The following is a 17,861-nucleotide window of genomic DNA, read 5'->3' as shown; positions in this document are numbered from 1 at the left end:
GAAACCCCCACCTCGTGCTGTTCTGTGTAAGTGTACCGCAACTGCAGGGTGCTCGCCTCCACTGCCAACTGATGATACACTAAAGAAAGCCCGTTTTTTATCCAGATGTAAAATGAAGCTGCACCCCTCCTATACCTGCCGGAAACTACATCTCTCTGCACACACCCTGGGGTAATACGCACTGCACCCGGCGAGTTACCTGGAATACGTTTACTAAATCGACAGGAAGAAGGAAAGATCAATGCGATTCAAGTGCTGACGGTTGTACTCGTGAAGGAAAAAAACAAATGCAAGCCGGGAAGTCCCCAGTGGTGCCTGCACCTAGGAGGCGACTGCAACGGATGGATGCGGGGGTGAGGAAGTGCAGGGAGAGGAAAAAACTGGAGGGAGGCGGGTTGCGAAACTGCTCACCTGTCCGTACACCTTGATGGGCTCGGGCTGCAGGGCAGCGCTCCGTTTCCTCCGGAGCGGCTTCTCGTCCGCGCGGCTCGCCCCCCTGGCATCCCCGCGCTCCCACAGCCGCAGCTCGCGCGGGTCGCCCTGCACCACGAGGAAGCCCCGGTCCTGGGGCAAGGGCGCGCTGCCGCCGTGCAGCCTCTGCGTCCAGACTTCGCAGAGAGCTCCGGGCGGCAGCAGTGCGACCAGGGTGAATAGGAACGGGAGTCGCGACTCCCTCCTGCTGCTCCGTGTCGCCATGTTCGGGCGAACGCTACTGCAGGTGGCGCCGCCGCCAGGAGAGAATGTGCAGCGCGAGGCCAGGAGAGCCGCTGGGCCGGGACCGCGCGCGCCGCTCCCGGGGCTCCAGGCCGCCCGCGCCGCTCCGGGCCGCCCCGCTGCGCCCGCCGCCGCTGCCGCCAGGTCCCGCTCGGTTCGGCGCGGCGCCGTCACGTGTGAGGCTCGCAGCGCGTCCCCTTCGCGCACTTTCTGCGCTCGGCGGCCTCGGCGGCGACTCCGGCCCCTCCCTGGCGCGGGGATGGGGAAGTTAAGGCAGCGAGCGCCGGCGGGGGTGCGTCCCTTCCCTGGCGGGCACACCTCCTTGTTCTCCCTGCAGGAATGAAGAGTTGCGTGGGGCTCGCTCGTTTTCTCTGGAGTTAGTTGCCTCCTATACAGGGTCGTGTCGAGGTCGTCCTAAACCGTGGCCACTTTCCTGAGTGCACAGCCCGCAGTCGCGCCACAAGACCACCTCCTCCCGGCCCCGGCCTCATTCCCCACCTCCAGGGAAGAGTCCAGAGCCACAGAATTAGCTCCTAGAACGCAACCAACAAGAGTCCAGATGAACCCGCTGTATTGGGAAACTCACAGTTTTTCATCTACTCTGGGCACCACAACGTATTTGCAGGGGCCACAGCAAAAACTACCCTTGATCAAGCTACGTGCCCCCGCCTGAAGCACAGCAAATAAACATCCTGCACAGAGGCAGTAAAAACAAGGGTACATCTGACAAAGAATGCACCACACCTGGACAATTATTACACAGCTATACAGGGTGTGCTTGCACGCACGCATGAATACCTGTGCGTGGCACAGGGCCCCAGCGGCGGCTTGCTTATGATCCCTCCAAGGTGACCAAGCACTGAGCCACCCTGCCTCAGCAGTAAAATAGACATATTTACCAGTCCCTTCAACCCACAGCCAGGAGCTAGGCAAACACCCACAGAGGAGGGAGGACACACTTTAACCCTACATTCAGCTTGACGAGCCAAACTCTCTGAACCACAGGAGATAAAACTTCTGCCATGGAACTGCTAAGGTACGCCCAAGGAAAATATTTTTTTTGCAGGTTAGTGGGAGCAGCCAAGGTCTATGTACTACTGCAACCTTTCCTATTTCATTTTATGTTTCACTGCCCTCTGGACTCAGATCCTGGTTTTTGATAAGAATAAAGACACAGCAAGCAGGGCTGAAAGGGAGACTACCTCTATAGTTGCATACAAGCTGCTGTTCAGGGGAAGGAAGGGATGGTCAGTTCAATTTTCTAAAAACGTTCCTCATCTCCGACAAGCCACGGTAGCCCGATTCCTACCCCGGCCCACTCTAGTACTTTTCAGGTAGCTTAGCAAAGCCCCCTCCTCTACCCAGGACTACCACTGACAACCTGCCAGAGTCAGGCCAGCTTGCCTCATCTCCCTGAAGCCAGTATTCAACCACCCTACCCTACCCCATGCCAGACTTGCTGGGGACCTCTGCCTCAGGTTCTGCACTCTCCCACCTCCTCCCAAACCCGATTTTCTCCCCAAGTCAGATGATGTCTTTCTGTCCATCTCAACATAATTACAGAACCATCCAGTTCTCCCCACCAAGCAAATCATGCATTCTCTATGTTAACCACCCTGCTTTGTTCCTTATACATTGTATACAGGTATCAAAATATCACACTGTGCCCAGTGTGGTATTATTGGGGTGCCTTCATCCTGCACCCCAACTTTGATGTTATTTCAGAGGGATGGAGGAAGTGGTAGCTTGTTTACAACCCAGAGCTGGTTTTGAAGCTGAGAGGAACGCCTTGCTCATATTGTGCAATTCAGCTCTAACTCATATATATAACATATATATTTATTATATACTTATATATGTCAATTAAAAATAATAATTCAAACAATCATGCATCCTCCAAGAAAGCCACTGAACCGCTGTCACCTCCCACCCCTCATCTAGATCAGCTCTGTCTGGTCAGCATCACCTTACCAGGAATGGACAACCCCATGGTCTCTCAGGACCAGCAGCAAAGATATCTCTACTCCCATTTAGCCCTCAAAGGAAAATGAAGGCAATATGGCTAAAGTGAGAACATCCTGTAGATGATTCAATTATTGGGGTTTTTCCAACATATATTTAATGAGAACCTTCTCTGCAAGAGCAAGTGTCAGAGTCCCAGCAGAAAACAGAGACAGGAGTCTCCTAAGTGTGGATTTGAAGATGGGGATCTGTTTGCCCACACAAACTGCTGGCTTAAGGTTCAGATGGCCCCTTGCACAGAAGGACTAGTAGGGCAGGGCCAGCTACTTGCTCATTTTGATGTTGATTTGCAACTTGAATGCTAGAGAATTGGTAAGAATATTCAAACATGGTTAATTAACTCCTTGCAAGCCCTCCTATCTAATCATTATCTACATTCCAAACCATTCTCAGGTAGATAATCAGCAACCCCCCAAGACTGTGCCTGCTGCACAACTGCAGAACGCAGTGGAAGACACGCTGAATTCTGAGTCAGAAGGTTGACTTTCTAGCTGTGGGGACTTGGCCAAACCTCCTCAGAGCTTCAGTTTTCTCATCTGTAAAATAGAGATCTTAATCCCTACCAATCTCACAGGACTGCTGAGAGTATCAGATGAGGTAAGTATATGAAATAGCTGTGCAAATGTGTGTGAAGGCCTCCAGAGAGAAATAGTGCATGCAGGTGGCATTAGAGACATAGATTCTAGTCCTGGCTTTGCAACCAAATTATTATGTAATTTTTTGTCTTGATCATCTTGCCTCTTACGATTTCTTCATAAGTTAAATGAAAAGACACCTTTCAGCCCTGACCACTCCCAAACCTTCAGGACCCCCACTGGGTCGTGAGATAGGAGCAGCCACAGGCAAGGTCACCCAGGACAGGAGTTAGAGCTGAATCGTGCAATATGAGTGAGGTGTTCCTCTCAGCTTCAAAACCAGCTCTGGGTTGTAAACAAGCTACCACTTCCTCTATCCCTCTGAAGTAACATCAAAGTTGGGGTGCAGGATGGAAGACAGTACCATATCCCCCTCTGTCCCATCTTGCATGGCCTTGCTCGGATGCTGCCCAGCATCATGACGAAAATAATCATGCACGGAAATGTAATGATAGACTCACAGCTGTGTATAAAACAGTCTTAAGCCTGTTGTCAGACTTTAAACTGCCCTCCTCTGTCCTACTGCCCATCTTAGGCCACTGGAGATGGAGGTAGAGGACAAACACACGGAGGTCACAGTGTCCTACATTTTTATCCAGGTGGAGTCATGTTTAAAATAGCAGCAAGGACAGCCACGAAGAGGAAAAAACTCCCCAAAGCCTAATTTGACTTCTTTCTGTTCTTTCTCTTCCTGTGGCCTTCTCACATGCTCACCTCCTGGCTGGTCAACTTCTATTCATCCTTCAGGTTTCAGAGCAGCCTCCTTAGGCACCTAGGCTAGGTTACAGCCCTCACTCTAAGGCTCTAGTCCCCTGTAGCCTTTGATCCTTCCTCTCTGGTCACTTGCTTAATCTCCATCTTCCTCTTAATCTACAAGCAGCAGAATGACAAAACCAGTCTATCTCATTCAAGTCTAGACGCCCAGTGCCCAGCATACTCTTGGCACATGGTGGCACTCAATGATATTTATAGGATGCATGCATTTACATGAAGGTGAGAAGTGACACCACCTTTGTCCTGGTGGCAATGGTTGGTTAAGGGGCCAATGCAGTTGAATCTCAGATCTTTTCTTACCACCATCTGCTTCCCACCTCGTTTTCTCCCCCAAAGCAGGCCTCTCTGAGTCACGCAACCAGACCAGAGTCATTAAAGCAGAAAAGGGACTTCCCTGCCCTTAGGATAGTAAACATTGTTCCCTCTTCCTTGTTACTTTGGCCAAATAGCTACCATTTACCTCACCAGCTCAGGCAAAATAGAAATACCCGCCTGCCCTCAAAGAAATAACTCCTTCTCCTGCTGTTGCCAAAATCTACTTCAGTTAGGAAAGCGTCCAAGATAATTGATGAGGTTTAAAATACAAATGCACCCAGAGCATAGAATAAGTAACTTATATTCTCACTCTTGATTAAATTAAATCCAAAGAGGAGTTTCTGGAAATAGCAGTAAGTTATTTTGCATAGCAGTGATTTACATTTGCATAACATTCTAACAGCATTATCTATCTCATTCCATCGCACAGCAACCCTTTGAAGTGGGCCAAAGCGAGAATTATTGTCACCCCCATTTTACAGACCTTAAGCATTGAAATTCAGAAAGGAAGACTATTTGCTTTGCCTAAAGTTAAACAGGCTTGCTAACTTACTGTTAGTAAGGGATAAATTTGAACCCAGGCTCCCTTTTTCTGCCACATCTGATACCTCCCTTAGGAAGAGAAGAGCTGGTATTTCAAGTCCTGGGTATAGTGGAACAGCGGGAACTAGGGCAGAAAGAAGGAAAGGGAGTGGCTGTAGGCCTCACCTCCTTCACAACTCAGCCCTGCCTTAACCAGCGCTGTCTCCCTTCCTAGGTACCTAGCCTAGGTGCGATGCTGTATCTGCTTGACCCTCACGCCCTGATTGGGACAAGTTAGCAGTAATGTTACAGTTACAAAGCTCACAAGTCCAGTCCTGTTTTCTATACTTTTCTAGGAGATGAATTTAGCGAGGGATTTGGTTTCCAATGTGTTTCAAAACCTGTGAGAGAGCGCAAGTTTTAGAAGGTCCCTCGGACAGGCACAGTGACTTATGCCCTTAATCCCAGCACTTACAGAGGCCAAGGCGGGAGGATCGTTTGAACCCAGGAGTTCAAGACCAGCCTGGGCAATGTGTCGAAACCCCATCTCTACAAAAAATACAAAAATAAGCCAGGCATGGTAGCACATGCCAGTAGTCCCAGCTACTTAGGAGGCTGAGTGGGGAGGATCGCTTGAGCCCAGGAGGTCAGGGCTGCAGTGAGCTGAGATCGCACCACTGCCCTCCAGCCTGGGTGACAGAGAGAGACCCTGTCTCAAAAAAAAAAAAAAAAAAAAAAAAAGCCCTCAAGTTTTGGTTCCACTGTTTACCCTTGTCTGGCCTTCATCCCTGCGTAACTCAACTTCCTGAACTTCTAGATCAAGAAAGCATTTAGACCTTTCTCACAAAGTGTGTGAAGCGGGAACCTAGAAGTTTCTTATAATTATGTAGACCCAAGGACAAACCTCCTGACATAAGACAATGGGTTGCTGAGGGTCCCTAGGAAATTACCTCTTTCCCTGGGAATATAGAGGAGTAGGACTCCCCCTCCTGGGTTTGAAGTGAATGAGAGGAACTTAAGCTGAAGATTATTTGAATATCCCCGTGTACTTACATATCAAGGCTTGTATCTTCTTCCCTTGAGGCCTTTGCTGTACATTCACTGGGGATGCATGCATTAGGCACAGACGAGCCTGGGGATGTGACCAATCAGCTTGGACACAGCACAGTTGAAATGTGATGCTTTGTTTCAGCAGATGCCTCTGCACTCTCTTAGGGCCAGCAAGACAGGGAAAGCAGACAGTCAGACTAGCTTTTTGGCCCACGTCTCCTGGATACTTTCCTTTCTTTTTTTTTTTTTTTCTTCTCTTAAGACAGAGTTTCTGTCACCCAGGCTGGAGTGCAGTAGTGCGATCTCAGCTCACTGCAACCTCCACCCCCTGAGTTCAAACAATTCTCCTGCCTCAGCCTCCCGAGTAGCTGGGATTATAGGCATGTGCCATCACACCTGGCTAATTTTTGTATTTTTAGTAGAGACGGGGTTTCACCATGTTGCCCAGGCTGGTCTCGAACTCCCGTCCTCAGGTGATCTGCCCACCTCAGCCTCCCAAACTGCTGGGATTACAGGCATGAGCCACCATGCCTGGCCTTCTCCTGGATACAGTCTAACAGAAACCTAGGATCCCCCAGAGCCCTTTTCCAGTCAGAACAGATTGAAATGCTCTCCCCTCTGGCCTTGTTTATTCATTAACTAAAAGGCCACTTCTTGACCTCTTCCTGGATTTCCCCCAACTACTCCTAGAGGCCCTGAAACTTGCTTTAGGCCTCTTTTCAGATGTTGATCATGTTCTGCCTTCCATTAGAGCAACCATTTTGGTACTTATCTCCTTTTCTAAATTGTAATGATGTCTTGGAGTCTATTCCCCTGTCTTGTACTTAACAGAGACAGAGTAGATCCTACAGAATTGAAATAAAAGTGAAGGGAGTGGTGAGAGAGAATTACCCCCACCCCCGCTCCTCACACCCTTCGGCAGTTGGTTCTGGAAGGAGGAACAATTTTGAATCAATGCTCTGGGGAGACTGAATTTTTCATTCTAGTTTTCACTGCAAAGAATGGCAGAGAGGCCTCTGAGGGCCTGTCAGCACCAGGGCAGCCAGCCTGAGCAAGAAGGGGGTCCTTTCCCTGCAACATATTTTTATGCATGTCCTAGTCATCATCTGCCCAATAATAGGTCCAAATGCCTATAAAGGACACAGCCACTAACTGCAAGGAACTTGAGAAAGAGAAGAAAGATAAACATGAAACTAGCAGAAATATGTAAATACAAAAAGAATTCTGTCTTGAGGGGAAAAAAAGATGAGTACTGGCTTTGGGGAGGGTGATAGGCAAACTCTCTGGAGAATAAGACGTTATGGGCTGTGGTTTCAGGTGTGTGTGTGGAAGTTGGAACGGGACAAGCGGAGAAGGCTAAAGTGCTCTGGTTCCAGGAGGAAGCAGGAAGTTATTTTCAGCGTCTGAGAAGGAGGAAAGGTTTCAGGGTAGAGTGGCGGCAAGGTAGGGTGTGGGAACAAGTAGGCGGGGTGGTGCCTGCTATGGGAGGCTGGGAAGGCCAATGGAGAGAGACACCAAAGGAGAGCTGTGGGGACAGCAGAAGCTGGGGTGGAGCACCCAGCTCGTCCCTTTCAGCACTGTGGTGCAGGGATCCGTGGAGGCTGTGCAGCCAGGGGCTCTGAGAAGCGCTTCTTCCAGCACCTGTTTCACCAGGGCCACAACACGTGTTCCAAATGCCACTTTTGCCCATCTCCTGCTACAGCTCAGGAGAAGTGGGAGGACCTGTGTATCATGCATATAATCTCCCAGAGGGTGCGACAGATCATATCTCTCACTGTGCGCCTTCTCTAAATCCATCACCCTGGAAATTTTACGTGGTGTCATCAGCTGAATTAACACCTGTTAAAATCATCATTCCCACCAGACTCAAAACTGCAAGTGCTTTTAATGAGGCTCCACATAAAATAATACATTTTCTCAGAGCCCTTAAATTACATTAAATCCTCCACACCAAATAAATTATTGAAACTGCGATTAGAGTTTGGATCATACCAACAGACCTGCTCGGAGGCAAATTTTCAAACTGCCCAACCACCTAAGCAAAGAGGTGAGTGAAAAATTTGTTCCTTTTCAATGGTTATTTCAACAGAAGCTTCAGTGCTAAATTAGCAGTGAATTTTGTGTATGAATTTTCTTTGAAATCTAACATTATGTAAATGAAAAACCCAACACAGCACAAATTAAGACTATTCTTAATTCTAAAAGGCTGCTATTCTGTGATAATGACGCCATGGAATACTTACAGTCTGCCAACCATGGAGTGTGGTTCCTGCTCCCCCATCTGTCTTGGATGCCTCCCAGCAGGGGGACACCCACCGTGTCCTCATTTCTTTATCCTGCCCACTGAAGTCAGATCCTGTCCACCCTTCCGCCCCTCTTCCACCTCATAATTTAATCTTGCCCAGATCATTTAATCACCTAAAATGGAACCAGAGATTGAAATGGGCTTAACCTGCATCCATGTGCAGTGTAAAGTACTAGAGGCGTGACGTCAGAAGCCCATTCACCTGGGTTTATATCCGGCTCTGCCAGAGACCTGCTGGATCTGCTCAGGCACTTTCTCAGAGCCTAAGTTTCTTCATCCGTAAGTAAATATGAATTACCTACATCTGCAGGTTTAAAGGATTAATTGAGATTTTACATGTCAATGGTTTAGAAAGTGAACGCCTGGCACATAAAACTTGTTTAGCTAATGATGCCTATTGTTATTGAGCAAAGCTCGGGTTAGGTATTGTTGGTAAATCAATTTGGCCATTCAGCAATTTTTGGGTTTTTATTCAGGTTTGTACATGTCCCTTCAACCTCACTACCAGGTGATATGTTGCTATAAAAACTGAGATTAGTTTTTATAAATTAAACCAGGTTTCTCTCTCTCTCTCTCTGACACACAGACACACACACACATGCACGCACACACACACACACATTTCTTAGCAAGCAGGCTAGAGGCCATCACACATCCTGTACCAGAAGGCTCAGGGCACCCCTAAAACCCTTACAGGAGAACCTAGACCCCAAACAGATGGAGCAATGTTCTGAGGCCAGGATCCACCAAACTCCTGGTCAAATCAGAGAACAGTTTCCCTTTAAGTGGAGAGACAAAAGACCAGATGAATTCAACAGCTCTGGAGGAGGAATCAGCCTGCTGGGTCTGCTGGATTCTTACATCTTGTCCAAGCAAGCCCACTCCAGCTATGTTTCTTGAGCAGCGCTAATTTCACCAGTGAAAAATAATAACTAATATTCCTTATGCTAATTTATACACCTTCTGATTCAAATGTACATGATGTTCTCAGCGCAGCTCCCTGAAAAGCTTGAATTCCTGACCAGGATGCTTTAAGTGCCAATCACATTTAGAGCATGGATTTCTGATGAAGTCCCTTCAAACGTGAGCTGTACACCCCTAGCATGGATTAAAGTTAATTTATACACATATACACAACTCTGTTTATATTGAAGTATTTAAAATCTACTACAGACAATATAGCAACTATGAATAAGGAAAAGCTTCCAACATCAATGGAACAGGAGAGTGGTATAAAACCATGGCTTTTCCTTCAGTGGGAATATTCATGCCTTAGGTTCTTGTCTGTTTGACATGGCATTGTGAGAATTTATTTTAGATATGCCACTGTAGACAGCCAGATTTTACTGTGTTTGTTTGGCCAGCAACCTGGGGCAGTCATTTGTCCTAATCAGGAATTCATGCCTCAAGGGTGGTCAGCTAGCACTAGAAAGTCCAACCCTAGCTCCAGGGTAGCTCTAAATCTCAATCAATGCAAGTGATTTTTTACTAATTAGCATAACGAATGTTGAGAATGAATTTTCATTAGTAGCTTGTTAGTTAGATTAATAAGTATTAGAAACGGGCTGTCATTAGTAAAGTCAGAAGTATTCAAGACATATGGCTTGTCAAAAATGTCTTATAGACACTCTTTTCCATCCCACATCTTCATGTCCTCTAGCCTCAGAGATGCCAATTGAGTCTTTTTTTTTTTTTTTTTTTGAGACAGAGCCTCGGCTGGGCGCGGTGACTCACGCCTGTAATCCCAGCACTTTGGGAGGCCGAGATGGACGGATCACGAGGTCAGGAGATCAAGACCATCCTGGCTAACACGGCGAAACCCCATCTCTACTAAAAATACAAAAAATTAGCCGGGCGTGGTGGTGGGCGCCTGTAGTCCCAGCTACTCGGGAGGCTGAGGCAGGAGAATGGCATGAACCTGGGAGGCGGAGCTTGCAGTGAGCCGAGATCACGCCACTGCACTCCAGCCTGGGCGACAGAGCAAGACTCCATCTCAATAAATAAATAAATAAATAAATAAATAAATAAATAAATAAATAAAAGAGAGAGAGACAGAGCCTCACTCTGTCACCCAGGCTGGAGTACAGTGGCACCATCTCAGCTCACTGCAACCTCCGCCTCCCAGGTTCAAGCGATTCTCCTGCCTCGGCCTCCTGAGTAGCTGGGACCACAGGTGCGTGCCACCACGCCCAGTTAATTTTTGTATTTTTAGTAGAGACGGGGTTTCACCATGTTGCCCAGGCTGGGCCCGAACTCCTGACCTCAAACAGTCCACCCACCTCGGCTTTCCAAAGTGCTGGGACTACAAATGTGAGCCACTGCGCCCAGCCCCAATTGAGTCTTAATCCCTAGCTCTTCCTGTGTCCTTGGGTTTAAGGATTCTAGTTGCTCGTTACCAACCATAAGTTTAACTGAATGCCGACTCTGGAATGTCGCATCTGCGTCTAGTAAAGCACATTCAAGTAAGGTGCAATGAAAGCACCTCAAAGAGCTGAGAGACTTCCTATGCCTTCTTGCTAATAAATATTTACTTAATAAACATCTGCCTGTATAGCAGAATCTGGTGCAAGGTTTGCTATCATTAAAATCTGGCAGTGAGGTTGTGGAGGATTAACTAAAGCTTACATGCTCCAACTTGGCAGCTACTCTGTCTATCAAAAATAACTAATGATTGGGCATGAATAAACTTATCTAGGTCAATTGCAATATATTACTAAGTGCTCCTGTTGGAAAACTAGGGTAAGAGTAGGGGTAGTGGCACACGGGTTTTTAGGATCAGTGGATTAGTTGGGATAAAACTTTAGCTGCATGCCACAGAGACCCAAAATGATGGTGGCTTACACAAGACAAAAGTGTGTTTCTCCCACACATTAGCTGGTGTCTCTGCTGTAGCTCCATGCAGCTGTCGGGAGTTCAGGCTCCTTCTGTCTCATTGCTGTGCCATCCCAGGGTGCCTCCTTTGTCTGTATGATCCACAATGGCTCACCAGAACATCCTCAAGCCACTCAGTGGGAAGGAGAAAGGGCACAAGCCAGTGCATACACATCACTTCTGCTCACATCCCATTTGCCAGAACTTAGTGTCATAGTCACACCTACCTGCAAGGGATGCTGGGAAATAGAGGCCTTATTCTTTTTTTTTTTTTTTTTTTTTTTTTTTTTGAGACAGAGTCTCACTCTGTCACCCAGGGTGGAGTGCAGTGGTGGAATCTTGGCTCACTGCAAGCTCCGCATCCCAGGTTCTCACCATTCTCCTGCCTCAGCCTCCTGAGTAGCTGGGACTGCAGGCGCCCACCACCACGCCCAGCTAATTTTTTTTTTTTTTTTTTTTTTTTTGTATTTTTAGTACAGATGGGATTTCACTGTGTTAGCCAGGATGGTTTCAATCTCCTGACCTCATGATCTGCCCGCCTCGGCCTCCCAAAGTGCGGGATTACAGGCGTGAGCCACAGCACCTGGCCAATAGAGGCCTTATTCAAAGCATTCATGTACCCACTTACAAATCAAGGGTTCTTTTCCCTTTAGAAGAAGTGGAAAACAATACCAAGAACAACCAATAGTTATTTCCAAAATCAGAAAGTAGTAATGGAGATAATGGGCCTAAAAATTAGTAGGCAAGCTCTGTTCCTGGGTCTCGCTTCTAAAACATTGAAATACTTATATCTCCATTGGTAAGTAGTTACTTCTGCAGCCAGTAGGGGCAGAAAAGGAGTGATCCCTTTCCTCACCCATCATAAGGGCCACAGCCAACACTCCTATAACAAAAGACAAGTTAGCAAGAGAAAAGCATAACTGTATTTAATCATAATTTTATGTGACACAAGAGCCTTCAGAAATCAAGACCCAAAGACCCAGGGAAGACTGTCTACTTTCATGGTTAATTTTGATGAAGAATGGACAGCTACGTAGAAATGCGACTGGACAAAAGGGTATAATCTAGTGGTAATAGACTGAGAAGGGAACCCCAGCAAGTCTTGTCTGTTCAGATTCTTCCTGACCTCCTTCCTCCTGAGTATGGAAAGGGACCGCTCTTGAATGAAGGTCTTCAAGAAAGAAGTTTTAAGGGAGAATATGATCTTTCCAGGCTCATGGCTTGCTTTGGGAGAAAGAAATTCTAGTTTCTGTGACCCACCTTGGGAAAGAGGAATTCTGGTTTCTATGAGTCAGGAGAGAAAGAGGGACAAGAGACAGGAGGGCAAGAACTTGTTTCTGAGGCTGCTGGTGGGGCTTTCCCATCTTCTTTAGTTCAAAGTCTCAGCATGCCATCCTCTGGCCCTCTGGAGGTTTTTATTTGTTTGTTTATTTATTTATTTAGAGACAGGGTCTCATTCTGTCGCCCAGGCTGGAGGGCAGTGGCATGCTCTCGGCTCACTGTAACCTCCGCCTCCGGGGTTCGAGCAATTCTCTTGCCTCAGCCTCCCGTGTAGCTGGAATTACAGGCCATGTAGCATCAGGCCCAGCTAATTCTTATACTTTTAGTAGAGACAGGGTTTCACCATGTTGGCCAGGCTGGTCTCGAACTCCTGACCTCAAGTGATCTACCTGCCTTGGCCTCCCAAAGTGCTGAGATTACAGGCATGAGCCACCATGCCCACCCTGGGGTATCATTTCCTGAGCCCCAGCAAGCTCCTGAGCACTACCAAATCCCATTGTCCCAGGCACCATGCCTCCCCACCCAGAACACTGTGAACTTCCCCCAGAATCCAGTAACTAGAAGATTAATGAACGTCTGGTCCACTAGGGGCCTCCTAAACTCTCATCCAGCCCAATGGCCTGTGTCCATTCTGATTGGCCAAAGCCCTTGTCTTACTGATTTTTAAAAAATTCAAATATAACTTGTGGCAGCAATGTCTGGAAATCATATTTTATGCAACAGTTGAAGAAATGAGATATTTAACTTAGAATAGAGGAGATTTAGCAGAGGGCCAACTCAGCCATTATCTTTAAACATTTACATTAATACTCACCGTCTTTAAATGTTATTGTAAGTGCCTGTTATGTGCCAGGATTGGATCTGAACTCAGTGCTGTATTTGTGCTCTCTCAGATTCTCAAAGCAATCCTGTATGGTGAGAATTATTTTTATTTTACCGACAAAACTGCTGAAGATCAGAGACATTGAGTTACTCATAGAAGATATACAGACAGAGCCAAGATTCAAATCCCTTGGGTGTCTGGCTCCAAAGTGGAAATTTTCTCCACGGTGCCAAAGGACTCATAAACAGAATGTACAAAGGACTCTTACAAATCAATAATAAAAGGACAATCAATTTTTTTAAACAAGCAGAAGACTTCGATAAACACCGCATGTAAGAGAATGTATGCATGGCCAATGAGAACATAAAAAAGATGCTCAGTGTTGTTGGTCGTCAGGGAAGTGCAGATTGAAAATGCAATGGGATACCACTACACACCCGCCAGAATGGTTAAAATTTAAAAATTTTAACAGTACCAAATGTTAGAGAGGCTGTGAAGCAGCAGGATGTTTTATGCATGGCCAGCAAAAGTATAAAATGGTAGAGCCATTTGGAAAACTGGCATTTTCTCATAAATATTCACCTATCATGTGATCTAAAAATTTCAAAAGAAATGAAACTATATGTCTACAAAAAAAGTTGGATAAGAATATTCATTGTAGCTTTATTTCTTTTGTTGTTGTTGTTGAAACAGAGTCTCGCTCTGCCGCCCAGGCTGGAGTGCAGTGGAGCCGTCTCAGCTCACTGCAACCTCCGCCTCCCAGGTTCAAGCAATTCTTGTGCCTCAGCCTCCCGGGTAGCTGAGACTACAGGCACGCACCACCACACCTGGCTGATTTTTGTATTTTTAGTAGAGATGGGGTTTCGCCATATTGGCCAGGCTGCTCTCAAACTCCTGACCTTGTGATCCGCCTGCCTCGGCCTCCCAAAGTGCTGGGATTACAGGCATGAGCCACCGCACCTGGCCATGGCTTTATTTCTAAAAGCCAGACTTTGGAAACAATGCCAATATCTATCAATAGACTAAAGAGATAAATTGAGATTTTTCATACTGTGAGATATTGCCCCACAATAAAAAGGAGCAAACTATTAATGCATACAACAACGTAGATGAATCTCAACAATATTATGTTAAATGAGAAGCACCAGACACAAAAGAGTACACACAGTGAGTGACTCCACTTATGTGAAGTCTAGCAACAGGAAAAACGCATCTATGGAAATAGAAATCAGAATAGTCATTGCCTGTGAGAATGTAGAGGGAGGGTGGGCCACAGGAAAGGAGCACGGGAAAATTTTTTGGGTGATGGCAATTTTCACATTTTGATTAAACAATTACGTTTAATCAAATTATACACTTAAGGTCTGTGTATTTTACCATATGTAATTATGCTTCGAATAAAAATAAAATAAAGGGATGAAATGAGTTGCTTCTTCCAGTATTATGCCTTGGCACTGGAAGTATTTAAGCTAGACTAATGCTTATCAGAGATATTGTGGACGGTTCAAATTGGGAGTTCTGATTAAGTAATAAAAAAAAGCCCTCAGATTTTAAGACTTCGGTGTGATACTTGATATGTAATGCTGAACTAATCATGTATTTCGGAAAAGGCAAAACCTGCATTCATCTTCTATTTTGGAGAACTCCACGTAGATGTGGAAACTTATGTTACCGAAAACTTTCTTGAACCTGTTTATTTTTCTTTTCTGAAATTCTTCCCCTATTTACCATTACCTCTAAGTACTTGCCTCCTGAAACGCAAACCTTTAGCCACTCTATGTTCCTATATCTTAGAACATGTGGTGTTTGCACATTCCCTTTGTTAAACATCCTCCCTACTCCCACTTCCCATCAACTTCTGCCCTTCCGTGAAACTACACAGAAGTCAAATGCACCAGTAAGACTCCCCTATAAGCCCTGTGGCCCACAGTTTTAGTCTATTTTTGAGTCTAGATTACCTGTAGTATAGCAATTATCCCAGGCTAAATGATGCCAAGGTCCCTTCCAGCTCAAAGAGTCTGGCTCTTTGAACAGGGGAATCTGGGCTTGAAGAATGAAGAGAAACAACCAAGCCATCAGCAGTAGCACCTTCATCAGGTTCTACATGAGGTAGACTGAATGACAGAATATGACCTGGGTCATTTCTGTGAAAACTATATTACTTAGAATTAAGTCAGAAGTTTCAATCCCAGCTGATTAATAAGAGAACCAGTTGAGATTGCCAAACTTGTTCAGACTTGGAGACTTGCCATTTTGGAGCTAGATGAGAAAGAATTCAACTCAGTGGTTGCATAAGAATGGGTCTGTGCAGATGACATGGAACATGGTGGGTTGAAAGAAAATGGGTGAATAAAACCCTAGGCTAAGTGCTGAAGCTAATATTTACTGATCACTCTCATGGAGTCAGATCCTATGCTAAACACTTTGTCCATTCATCTTATTTAATCCTCATTGTGACTCTCTGTACAGAGGCTAAGTAGTGTGCCCAAGGTTTCACAGCTAGTAAGTACTAGAACTGGGTCTCATTTCCAGGTCTATTTGACTGCAAAGTCCATATTCTTGCTCACTAGGCTCTAGTAAGTCCCAGAAAGGAATTGCCAAAATCATTTAGCCCTGTTTCTCGGTTCCAGGTACCTCAGCCACCCCAAACTGGCGAACTCCTTTCCCATTATTTTTAGGATTACTGGGAAGAGAGGTCTGCAGCATTCCTCAGTAACCTGTCTCAGTGCCTCTAATATCTGCAGCAAGAACATTCTTCTTTGTGTTTCATCTGAGTCCTCCCTACTTTTGTTTTATCATTCATAGGTGAGATAAGGCTCCGTTTATACTTATAATTTCAGTGAAAGCAGGAGGCTGCAGAAACCACTGCAGTAAGAACTTTAAATATTCTAGTGCATCTTCTGTTTGTCTGAGAGTTGTCAGGTTCCTCTAGCAGTGCAGTCTGGAGCCATATGAGGGGAGATTAATGAGGGGACATGGGGGGTCAAGAAGCAAATCTTCATTAAAGAGATCAGGAAATGGGTTTGTCCTCATTAAGGCATAATTGCAGCAGACCATAGAGCATAGTGGAATATGAAGCTGTGGTTTAGCCAAGGAAAATGCAAGGAACAAATCTGATAGACATGGGAAACAGGAGCAGGAAACCGTAGCACTGTTAGGCTGAAGTTGTGTAACAGTCTTCTCCCCGTGGTCATTTTGACTAAATCAACTAAAACCATGTCTAATATATTTAGCACCTATGAGGAACTCATTTCTCCTCCCTCTCCTCTTCTTCTTGTGTGCATGTGACTGGCTTACTGGACAACCTTTATTTCAAAAGCAGTGTTGTGAGAACCCAGAATATGGCTCTTGCTCAAGAGCCTCTCCTCAATCCTGAGTTGTAGCCCAACACATCACAGATCACTGAGCTGGGGTGTGGGAGGTCCTCAAGCTCTTGTCCTAAAGCTGGTAGAGGGCAGAGCTCAGATATGAACACAGGCAGTTGAGCTCCAGAGCCCGTGCCCTTAATCACTTCATTGCTCCTCAGTTGATTTGTGATCGTGATATCCCTAATCCCCTGACAAAAGAGAAGTACCCTTGGAGATCTAGCCAGTGGTTTACAACCATTTGAAAATTTCAAGCAGCAGAACTAGATTTATTACAATTAAAACCTGACATGGAACCTCAATGTATGAAACAGACAAAAGCAGATGTATGGTACTGAGGCTGCAGGGGGCCCAGGGTTTCTAAAGCCCTGCTTGCTTAACTCTGCCAATCCCTAGGGTTCTGCAGAACACACAGCGAGAACTACATCACTCTGTTAGCAACCAAGTAAATTGAAAATTGACATGTAATAGTAAAGTGACATGTTTTTTCTTTTTATCTCTTTGCATTTCTTTCAACCAGATAAGAGAAATGAGACTCAAGACAAGTAGACAGAGCAAAGGGAAAGGGACAGAGCAAAGGGAAAGAGCCAGTGCACAGGGCGTTATCAGAGAGCAGAGCTGAGCAAGGCACTGCAGTGGGGCATCATGGTCAAGGTGAGCCGTATGAGATCACCCGCAAGTACAGGAAAAAGGGACGGGCCATTTGTGCCTAACACCAGCCCCAAGAACTTTTGAAGGAAAGGTAAAGACAGGAAACTGTGAACTGGGCCAACATGTGAACAGCTTTCTGCCCTCTAGCATCCCTTCTTTTTGTCTATGCAACAATCACATGTACTTTGCACAAGCCCAGAAATGGGAACCCAGTTTTCTGTCCTTTGCTTATGTTTGTAACCTTTCCAAGCCTACCTCAGGAAGGATGTCTATTGAGCAGGTGGGTTTGTGAAATTTCTAACAGGAGGAAGCCGTTTGCTACAACAACAGCTCGGAGGGTTCTTCTGCACTCCGCACTTCAGCAGTTGTGCCAGCTGGGTAAGGAAGAACACAAAGGGAACCAAAGCTGTGGGCTGGTGCATTTGAGTCAGAGGCCTCTTTAAATGTAATTGATGGAGAGAGAGATTGAGAGAGGATTATAATAGTCAGGCTGCCCAACTACTTAGGTAACCACACTTAGTGAGGATTCCCCA

The 17,861-nt window shown here is 46.0% G+C and overlaps 1 protein-coding gene and 1 long non-coding RNA gene across 7 annotated transcripts in view; one reads left to right on the top strand and one right to left on the bottom strand.

The window, feature by feature from the left end:
• Positions 1–6,598, bottom strand: part of SORL1 (sortilin related receptor 1) — a 185,445-nt gene extending 178,847 nt beyond the window's left edge. Inside the window, exon 1 of one of the 5 annotated variants that reach the window (XM_063784581.1) lies at positions 6,036–6,598. Coding sequence is in view for 2 of the 5 variants with exons in the window: in XM_016922169.4 (XP_016777658.2) it covers positions 412–696 (285 nt within the window). In the remaining 3 variants the exon portion in view is untranslated. Of the gene's footprint in view, positions 1–199; positions 304–411; positions 1,102–6,035 lie in introns of those variants that run through there. The other 4 variants (XM_016922169.4, XM_016922170.4, XM_063784582.1 and 1 more) reach the window with 4 other exon arrangements.
• Positions 179–14,866, top strand: LOC134807387 (uncharacterized). 2 transcript variants are annotated; one of them, XR_010147694.1, is made up of 4 exons: positions 179–353; positions 3,130–3,333; positions 7,350–7,475; positions 13,383–14,866. It is a non-coding gene; the product is annotated as an uncharacterized LOC134807387 (long non-coding RNA). The 2 variants fall into 2 exon arrangements; XR_010147693.1 differs by lacking the exon at positions 179–353 and adding an exon at positions 1,052–1,750 and having other exon boundaries at positions 13,383–14,708.
• The last annotated feature ends 2,995 nt before the right edge of the window (positions 14,867–17,861 follow it).

Source organism: Pan troglodytes, chromosome 9, assembly GCF_028858775.2.
Source record: "Pan troglodytes isolate AG18354 chromosome 9, NHGRI_mPanTro3-v2.0_pri, whole genome shotgun sequence".
Lineage (NCBI taxonomy): Eukaryota > Metazoa > Chordata > Mammalia > Primates > Hominidae > Pan > Pan troglodytes.
Note: the sequence above shows the minus strand (reverse complement) of the source record. Positions and strands in the feature narration are given on the sequence as shown.